Raw genomic sequence first — 11,046 nt, forward strand, 5'->3', positions numbered from 1 at the left:
TGGTGGCACATGCCTGTAATCCCAGCTACTCGGGATGCTTGAGGCAGGAGAATCTCTTGAAACCAGAAGGCAGAGGTTTCAGTGAGCCAAGATAGTGCCGTTTCACTCCAGCCTGGACAACAAGAGCGAAACTCTGTCTCAAAAAAAAAAAGTTCTGAGAAGGGATTTTAATTAAACTCAGCATTTAACAAATCTTTATGACTGCAAAAGCCTTTTTTAAACAATATCCACTCTGTACCCTGGTCTAGTTCTTTTTTTAATCAATTGTTTTAAAGATGAATATATTATGACATTTATTCTTTCTTTAGAAATCTTCCAAGGAAGAAAATCTGCTTTTTATTTAATAGAATAAACTCATTCTATTCTGTTTGCAATTACCATATGGGTCCATTGAACGCTTTCATAAATCTGATACATTATGGTACCTTAATAATCTTATTTTTCCTAATTTTGGTATTTCAGTATCCTAGGAATCCTTTCACATTAATTATCAATTGTTCCCAACTATCCTAACAAGAAGACTAAAATGCAAAGCATGGTAGAAAGACCTTTCATGTGGAAATATGAAAGAACGACATGAAATAATCACTAATGCATAATCATTCAGTTTTCTTTCCATACTGCTCAAAGTATTACATCATCTTTCCAGAAGGCATTAAAGAGTCTGCAGATACCTTCTTTGTAGTTCTCCTTGAACACAGTTGAGAAATCAGAATTTTTCATTTTTCACAAATAGAAAAAAAAAGACAGGAAATTTTAGATGAAATAGAAGATAAATGCAAAAAGGCAGATAACCACTCTAGACTAGAAGGTTCTCCACCTAGGCAATATTTACATTTTAAACCAGATAATACTTTATGGCAGGAAAGTATCTTGCACATTATAGGATGTTTAGTAGCATCCCTGGTCTCTATCCAGTAGATATCATTAGCATCCACTACCCCTCACCCCCTGGTTACAACAGCTGAAAATGTCTCCAGGCATTGCCAGATATCACCTAGGAAAAAACTGTCCCCAGTTGAGAACCAGTGCTCTGGTGATGGTGAATATGATGATAGTGAAATCAATCCTATAAGAAATAAATCAGATTATGATTTTCAGATGATGTACTATATGAACGGTCTCACTGAAAAAAAGGAATGAACAATATATCTCTAAGGACAAAAAGAAAATATGGTGGCCGGGCGCAGTGGCTCACGCCTGTAATTCCAGCACTTTGGGAGGCCAAGGCGGACGGATCACGAGGTCAGGAGATCAAGACCATCCTGGCTAACAGAGTGAAGCGCCATCCCTACTAAACATACAAAAATTAACCGGGCATGGTGGCAAGTGCCTGTAATCCCAGCTACTCGGGAGGCTGAGGCAGGAGAACTGCTTGAACCCAGGAGGCGGAGGTTGCAGTGAGCCAACATCACGCCACTGCGCTCCAGCGTGGGTGACAGAGCGAGACTCCAAAAAAAAAATTTAAAAAAAAAAAAAAAAAAATGGTATCCTCACTTAGTCATTTACTAGGAAGGATTTCAAATTACATTATTTCATGACAAAAACCTGGACCACCCTATTTTGCTAAAAGGATGTGTGTAATATTCTTCCATCTTTTATGATGTTTGTACACCAAACTTTACTTAATATGGTTCATAAGTGGACAAACGTTGAAAGCAGGTACATACGTAAAAGTACTTAGAAGGAAACAGATGATGTAAAAATGAAAAAAATTCATCAAAACGTTTTGCAATTACAAAGCATGCAATTAAGAAGAAAGTCATCTTTTCTTCAATCAAATTATGACTCTCAAACTTCTCAAATGGATTTGAATTTGGTAATGTATGTACAGAAGTAATGATAAGCCAACACTTATTAGTTGTGTATTTGAGATCTGGAATTAGTATTGCATTCTGATGATGCAAATACAAGAAGAACCAGAAGTAATTACAAGCTAGAACCTATCAGAAATGTGTCTAAAATCTAGAATCAGTTATTTACACGATGCACACGTGCCAGATTCAAGCATGACAACTGACAAGTAAATACAGTTGACCCTTGAACAACATAAATTTGAAGTACACAAGCCTACTTATAAGCAGATTTTCTTCTACCTCTGTCACCCGAGATAGCAAAACCAATCTCCCTTCTTCCCCTTTTCAGCCTACTCAACATGAAGAAGGATGAAGACCTTTATGATGATCCATTTCCACTTTATGAACAGTTAACATATTTTCTCCTTATGATTGTCCTAATATTTTTCTCTAGTTTATTGTAAGAATATAGTATATAATATATAATACATGTAACATACAAAATATGTATTAATTCACTGTTTGTATTATTGGTAAGACTTTCAGTCAGTACCAGGCTATTAGTAGTTAAGTTGTGGGGAGTTGAAAGTTACACTCAGATTTTCAACTGAGTTGGCAGTTGGTGCCCTTAACCCCCACATTGTTCAAGGGTCAACTGCAGTTACAAAGGACACTGACATATTTGAGCACACATTATCTTCAACTTGAAACACATGGAATTAAAATTTGGGTTTGTAGTGTTCAAATTCTTAGTAAAATTTCCAATGAAGTTGTTTTTCACTACCCTTTATTCTTTCATCTGCATATTATTCATAAAAGGGCTTTAAAATATTTTCTAAAATAAAAAGAATCCATTATACTTAAATGGTAAATGGTGACGATTAATTTTTCTAGTATATTCAGGGTTATTATAATACTGAAAACACTGCCAAAGATATACTGCCTACACATTACTGTGCACCTACTGTATATAAGGCAGTGGTCACCAACCTTTTTGGCACCAGGGACTGATTTCATGGAAGACAATTTTTCCATGGACCAAGGTTGGGGGATGGTTTCGGGATGAAACTGTTCCACCTCAGATAATCAGGCATTAGATTCTCATAAGGAGACACAACCTAGATACCTTGCATACACAGTTCACAATAGGGTTTGCGCTCCCATGAGAATCTAATGCCACCACTGATGTGACAGGAGCATGAGAATCTAATGCCACCACTGATGTGACAGGAAGCAGAGCTCAGACAGCAACGCTCGATCACCCACCACTCACCCGCTGCTGTGTAGCTCAGTTCCTAACAGGGCATGCACCAGAATCCACGCCCCAAGCACTGGGGACCCTGACATAAAGCACCCCCAGGTATGGAAATTTAAAATATGAAAATACCATGATCTCATGAAGTTTAATATTTACCATGTAGCATGAGATGTGTACTTTGCAGTAACAATAACTTGAAAGTCAATAAATCAACTAATAAAAGAGGGTATGATTTTCTTGGTTGTGTATGGTAATTAGAAGCTATGTGTAGATGTGATATACAAAATAACACTACAAAAGTGAAAATAAATTAGAGTTAATTAATCAAATAGGATGACTCTTAGAAACAGGGCTCAGTTTAAAAAAAAAAAAAAAAAAAAAACGCAAGAAAGGCCATATAGCCGGGCGCGGTGGCTCAAGCCTGTAATCCTAGCACTTTGGGAGGCCGAGACGGGCGGATCACGAGGTCAGGAGATTGAGACCATCCTGGCTAACACGGTGAAACCCCGTCTCTACTAAAAATACAAAAAAATTAGCCGGGCATGGTGGCGGGCGCCTGTAGTCCCAGCTACACGGGAGGCTGAGGCAGGAGAATGGCGTAAACCCGGGAGGCGGAGCTTGCAGTGAGCTGAGATCCAGCCACTGCACTCCAGCCCGGGCGACAGAGCGAGACTCCGTCTCAAAAAAAAAAAAAAAAAAAAGGCCATATATATGATTTTTAAAATAAGCAAAACAAAACATATATTATACCTTCTACTTCCACAATGACGAAGTAGCTTCTATAGGACTAAAACTCTTACTGAGAACTAGAAAAGCTCAATTTAAAGAAAACAAACAAGTTGTTTAAAAGTAGTAAAGCGCAACTAAGTGCTTGAAGGGCAAAGATATCAGAGAGAAAGGAAATACACTGAGGCAAAGTCAATAGTCTCTACTTCTTTCTTCCTTGAAAGATTTTTAGACCCTAAACTGTGTTGTGACAAGCTAAGAAACTAAACAGAGAGCAACAGGTAAGAGCCTAAGAAACTGAGTAAATCCTCTGAAAGTATTCCTATGCTAGGGGGCCAAAATTTGGAGTCCAGGTTCCACCACAAAAGAGATGGGCCTGGTAAGCAACCCTAGCTTTAAGTCAAGATCTCCAAGGGACCAAGTCCTAGGAGCATAAGAATAAAGGGGGAAAAAGAAAAAACAAAATAGAACAGGACATACAAAAAAAACAAAAATTAGACTCTAATCATATCAATGCTAAATTGGATTAAGGTTATCCATCCCTACATTAACTACCTTCTGAAAGAAAAATAAATTCTCTCTGGAAAAAAAAAATAGCTTCCAGAGCTTAACAAATTTTTACATATTATGTCCAACAATCAACTAAAAAAAAAAAAAAATCAAGCATGTCAAAAGGCAGAACCAAACACCAATGGGGAAAAAACAGAAAACAAAACCTACCCATAGGTAATCAAGATATTAGAGTCATAAGGCACAGCCCTTTAAATTATGTGATCAATACATTCAAAGAAAAAAAAGGTAAAGAATTTCACCTGACAACTGGAAAATAACAAGAATGAAGATTCGATATAAATTTCATAACTTAAATAAATAAATAGATAACTTGGTAGGCTTAACAGCAGATTCAACACAGCAGAATAGAGACCTGGAAGATAATCCGTGGAAAGTGTCCAATTTAAGCATACAGAAAATCAAAGTAGGAGAAATACATATTAAAAAAAAAAGAGATATGGGATGCAGTAAAAAGATCTATGGAATGGAGTCTTAGAAGAGGTGGGAAAATGGTAAAGAAACATTATCTGAACAGAAACTGGTCAAAAATATTCCAAAATTGACAGAGGACATCAAGCCACAGATTCAAGAAATGCTACAAACCCCAAGCCAGATAAATATTACACTCAATCAAACCTGGACACATGGAAAAAATGCTAACAACTTAAAAAACAGCAAGAGGAGGATAAAAGACACTTTACTTTCAAAGAAGCAATAATAATCCTGAGAGGTGATTTTTTTTTTTTTTTTTTTTTGAGACGGAGTCTCGCTCTGTCGCCCAGGCTGGTGTGCAGTGGCCGGATCTCAGCTCACTGCAAGCTCCGTCTCCCGGGTTTACGCCATTCTCCTGCCTCAGCCTCCCGAGTAGGTGGGACTACAGGCGCCCGCCAGAGAGGTGATATTTTTAAACAGAAACCATGGAACCAGAATATCTTTAAACTGTTGGAAGGTCAGGGGGAACCAACACCTGTAAACTTAGAATTCTACACCCAGCAAAAATATTCAAAAATGAAGGCAAAAGAAGACATTTTTCAGAAACAAAGAAAAAAACCAAACTGAGAGAATGTATCATCAGCAGGACCTCACTAGAAGAAATACTAAAGACAGTTCTTCAAGCAGAAGAAAACTAACTCCAAAGACAATGCTGGAGACTTATAGGAAAGAAGGGCAATAGAAACGGTAAATATATAACAACAATAGCACTATATATAAAGACTCTTAGTGTTTAAAGTCCTAACATTATCCAAGAAGTGATAAATATATTATTTTAGTAAGCCAATGATGTATGTTATAATTTCTAGGATAACCACTAAGAAAATAATGGAAAAATGCATAACTAACAAGCCTATAGAGAATAAAAGCAAAATAGGAAAGCAACGGATTAATCCAAAGAAGACAAGAAAGGAGAGGAAAAAAAGACAAATAATAAGGCAATAGAAACTACCAAAATTGTAGACTGAAACACAAATATATCCTAACTACATTAATAAAAAACAAACTACATACTCCAAGTAAAAGACAGTTTTATCTAACTGGATTGAAAAGTTAAAACTCAACTATATGCTGTTTTACAAGGCACATGCCTTAAATGTAAGTGTACAAAAATGTCTACATGGAAAAGGATATACATGCAAAAACTCATCAAAAGAAAGCTGATACAGATACAGTAGAGCCTAGGGCAGGAAATATTACTAAAGATAAAAAGGCACATTATATAATAATAAATGGGTCAATCATACAGGAAAATGTAATAATTTTAAGTATGTGACCACTGAAAGACATGGCCTTAAAACATATAAAACACAAAAGAACATATACTGTATGATTCCATTTATTAAAAACTTCCAAAAGTCAGCACACTGGTTACCTTTGGGGAAGTGTATTAATTTGAAGGGGGCACACAGGAAGCTATGAAGGTGCTATGAATGTTCTGTTTCTTGATCTGGGTAGTGGTTACAAAGGTATGTTCATTTGTTAAAATTCATAAAGTCATTTACTTATAATTTCTGTATATTTTGGTAGGTTGGTTATCCTTCCTTAAAAACAAATTATATTAAAAAAAAAAAGCAGGAAAGTGATTTAAAATATTTAAGACAGCGATTACCTCCAGCAGGGACAAGAAGAAAGGACTGAACATGGAACACCTTGGGCTTTGACAGTATTGGTTACACACCTTTCCTAAACTCAGTGGCTTATTCACTGTACTGTACTTTAGACACACTTTACATACATGCTTTAAAATACATCTAAAATACTTGAGTTTTTTAAAGAAAGAAAATAATTCCTTATACACCGACATGTCAACAGTAGCTTGTCTGCAGTTAGGCTGTAGGTTATTTTATTTTTATTATTTCCACTTTTCTGTTTTTTCCAATTTTTATAAAATTACCCTGTATTTGATAATTTTTTAAATCCTAATTTTTACAAAGGAAAAATTTATCCCAATTCTCTACCTCAGTTGCCCATAAAACACTTTATACAAAACATCTTTCATATTCCAAAGGTAAAATTCTAAAAAGCTACACAATAATTGATGGATAAATTAAATTATTAACAAGGCATGAATAAACTTTTTAGAATAGATATGTTCTATAGCTTGATTGTGCTGATAGTAAAAGAGATACCGGTATTTATAAAAACTCACTGAATTGGACACTTAAAATGAATGTATTTTATCAGATGTAAATTACACCTAAATAAAGTTGATTTTAAAAACAATTATTGCATATACATTAGAGGCAATTAGATAACAACGTTTTACATACAGTACCTACAAATTCCACAGTTTTCACAGTGATACTGCTTCTTATCTTTGTCAAACAAATGGCATATATCGCAATAATATTCTCCAAACAATGTGCTACATTCTTCACAAGTCTGTTGGGCCTAAAAAAGACACATAATTAAAAACTGCAATAAACTAACCAAAACATTTTGAGTTACCAATGGAATATCTAGAACTTATGTTCAAGTATATACAGTTTATTTTTACAAGTTTGAAACACCTAAACCAAAGATACTGCTTATTCTAGAAGTTAAAGAAGTCTTATTTATAATACTTTTGATTAAATGTTTTCAAAGCACCTTAATACAGTTTTTAAAAAGAAAATAAAAATGTCATAAAATCTTACATGTTGAATTTTTTCACAGTTTATGCACTGCACTTCCTTCACTTTAAAGCGATCTAGTTGATGATCTTCATTGTTATCATGACACAAGCGGCAAGTATAAAGCTTGTCACAGCAAGGTGCCTAACCCCCATGAAGAAAAAAGACATACAGTAAGAAGCAAGAGAAACCAAGTGTGCAATGCAAAAAGAAAATTTCTTCCTCCTCCTCCTGGATGGAACTGAAAGATTACACCCAATAGATCAGCTGCTAAACTGATCCTAAACATAACATTTCACTAGTTTCTTGGCATATTTTATATTAATTCTTCCCTTCAACGTCACTATGTCTGTATGAAGTTGAACACAACTTTAAAACAAAAGAATTATGAAGGAAATCCCCAGATTTAAACACTAATCCCACAACACCTGATATGCTTTGGCTGTGTCCCCACCCAAATCTCAACTTGAAATGTATCTCCCAGAATTCCCACGTGTTGTGCGAGGGACTCAGTAGGAGGTAACTGAATCACGGGGGCCAGTCTCTCCCGTGCTAGTCCTGTGACAATGAATAAAATCTCATGAGGTCTGATGGGTTTATCAGGAGTTTCCGCTTTTGTTTCTTCCTCATTTTCTATTGCCACCACCATGTAAGAAGTGCCTTTCGTCTCCCGCCATGATTCTCAGGCCTCCCTAGCCATGTGGAACTGTAAGTCCAATTAAACCTCTTTTTCTTCCCAGTCTTGGATATGTCTTTATCAGCAGTGTGAAAACAGACTAATATAACACCCTAATTTCATTCTGAGCCTAAACAGCAAACAGGCAACCTCTTCTTACACATTTCCAGATAAATTCATTTACATTAAAAATAATAAAAATTATATTCTTATTTTACTAGCTTTTACTAATCACCAACCTCGTATCTAACATTGCAGAAAATGCAACAAATGTAAGAGATAGTCCTGGTTTTCATGCATGGCAAGGACTGCCAGTTGTTCACCAAAATATATCCTCTCCTTCCTAGGCACAATTGTTCAGCTCTATCAGACAGATGGCCATATGCCCTAAAACATGACAAAAAATACCAACAGAAAAATCTCGTCCCTGGAGTGACCACGTGGAACAAACCCCATCACCAATCTGCATCACTCGCCTTGGAATTGTTAAATGGGAAGAAATAAAACCTCTATTCTTCAATCTACATCACTGTTGGGTTTTTTCATTACAGCAATTTTACCATTACAAGTATATCAAGAGATTTCCAGGCCAGTGAGCTAACTCAATACTTTCCAATACACTGTGACCTTGCAGATCCACTCATTTCTGAAGGCTTCCTATGCCTTGACTTACCATAACACAGTTCGCTCGTTAAAGATTTTAACATTTAACTGGTTTCCTTTTTCTGCAACTCTCAGTCCTTGACTTTGTCATTTCCAATAACCTTGTCCTCCAACCCACTATTCTCATAGTTATACCGTAGAACAGTCGTTCTCAAATGGTTTGGTCTCAGGATCCCCTCACACTTTTTAAAATTATTGAGAATCCCCAAGAGCTTTGGTTTATGTGGATTTTATCTATTGACATATACCATATCATAAATTAAAAAGGATAGGTTTTTAAAATATTACTTTTTAAAAGTAACAAACTCATTACTTGTTAACATAAATAACATATTTTGATGAAAAATAACTATATTTTCCCCCCAAACAGCTTAATTCTTGTATCTGCTTATGCATTCAAACAGTTGTGGCTGAAGTACAAGAAGAAACTCTGGCCTCACACAAATATGTACACTGGAAAAGAAAGGAGTATTTTAATAGCCTTTTTGGAGAATTATGGACATTATTCTCTGATATTACACTAGAACAACTCTTAAAGGGTAGTTGCAACATGAAATCTGAAATCATATCAATGAACTTTTCTTCCTTGGTTACATTTAAATCTATTGATCTATCTTGCACTTCAAATGGATGTTTTCCTCATGCATTGGTCATCTGGAAAATACCAGTTCAGTGAGTTATTTACATCTTCTAAATGTTCACACATTTAACATGTAATATCAAAAACTCATACTCATTAAAAGTCTTTAGGTATTGAAGAAAATCTCACCAAAAAAAAAAAGTCTTTTAAAAAAGCTTCCAATCTCTCAAAAGCTAATAAAAGTTTTCCAAAATTCTAATTTTTGTGTGAAAGCTTGAATTTTATCACTGGCAACAAATACTGTCATTTTCATTTGTAGTGAGTCTCACTTTTCTCCTTTTTGAGAAAATGTCTGCCGAACACCCAAATGTAAATGACTACAGTTTTTTCAAGTAAAAAAGTTGTTCCAGGAAAAAAAGCAACTAGTTCACTTTACGATCCAATTGCACAAGAGCTTTTCCTCAAGACAACCCTCTAATTTCAGTTGCAGAAGTGTTTGATCAAAACTTCCCATGTCATTGAATGGCATATTAAAAAGACATATTCAAGGGTTGGAATTTGATTAAAATTAATGATTTTACTGCTTTATCAACATTTTTAAGAGAAGCTGGCTTTTTAAAAAAAACTATAGGTGTAGTATAGTTCAGTGCCACTGTCTTGATTCAAGCTAAGGTACTAGTAGTACTAAACAGTGCTTTTCCACCATCAGTGCATGTGTCAACAGACTGAAGAAAAAAAACAAATATCTTAGTATTCACAGAAAGTAGTTTTGGCCTTGCAGACCCCCTGAAAGGACCTCGGGAATCCCCAGGGGTCCATTCACCACACTTTGAAAACCACTGCTACAGAACAACAGCGCACCCTCTCTGCATCTCAATTCCAAGCATGAAATTCTCTAACCATTAACTCCTCCCTAACTTACTCCAAGTCTCCCCTTGCAACACCCTAGTTCCCTTCTCTCTTCCTCTACACTCACGCATAACAATCCCAACCCTGGTTAAACCCTATTTGACGTACATCAGAAGCAGCTGAATATCACTAGAGAAAAAGCATCACCATTCTTGCTGGTTCATATGAAGTGGACACTTACTATCACGTTTCCCCAATCAATTCTGTCACTCTTCTAGCGTCTAAGACCTAAGACTTAGATGATCATTTCACTTCTCCTCTGGCTTTAAAACTCTAACAACTCTTTCTTCCTCCTTAACACTCTGCTGATGACCTTATTTCACTATAAAAACAGTAAACATACTTCCTGCTGATAGGCCTGAAAAGAATACCGTCCTATAATCTCTATTAACTTACTTGCAAATATACCTCATGCTCTGCCTTCCCTTACTAAGAACTGACAGTCTATGTTTCTAAGGCCGACTTCTTCACTTGTGCACTGGATTTCATACCCTTTGGCTACTCAAGGACAATGCCCTTACAGTTTTCTCTCCCTCTCCTGCATTATAAAACGTTCTCACTCTATTGTATCATTTACTAGAATATACAAACATGCTGTAATAGTTCCTCTCTTAAAGAGGAAAAAATATGGTGCCACATCTCCCAGCAACCACTCCTTATTATTTGCTCCCCTTTACAGCAAAACCCCAAGAATAGCCTATAAATGTTATTTTCAAATACACTCCTCCCATTCTCTCTTAAATCCACTCGAATCCTGACCTCTCCGCTAGAACTCTTCT

General features: G+C 35.9%; 1 protein-coding gene across 5 annotated transcripts in view; it reads right to left on the bottom strand.

Moving 5' to 3' along the window:
• Positions 1-11,046, bottom strand: part of RCHY1 (ring finger and CHY zinc finger domain containing 1, E3 ubiquitin protein ligase) — a 44,542-nt gene that overhangs the window by 31,714 nt on the left and 1,782 nt on the right. For 3 of the 5 annotated variants that reach the window (XM_011966168.1, XM_011966167.1, XM_011966169.1), the window contains exons 2-3: positions 7,464-7,583; positions 7,103-7,218 (exon numbers count right to left, since the gene is read on the bottom strand). In XM_011966168.1, the coding sequence (XP_011821558.1) occupies positions 7,103-7,218; positions 7,464-7,583 (236 nt within the window). The remainder of the gene's footprint in view (positions 1-7,102; positions 7,219-7,463; positions 7,584-11,046) is intronic. The other 2 variants (XM_011966171.1, XM_011966170.1) reach the window with 1 other exon arrangement.

This window comes from Mandrillus leucophaeus, unplaced genomic scaffold, assembly GCF_000951045.1.
Source record: "Mandrillus leucophaeus isolate KB7577 unplaced genomic scaffold, Mleu.le_1.0 Scaffold75, whole genome shotgun sequence".
NCBI lineage: Eukaryota > Metazoa > Chordata > Mammalia > Primates > Cercopithecidae > Mandrillus > Mandrillus leucophaeus.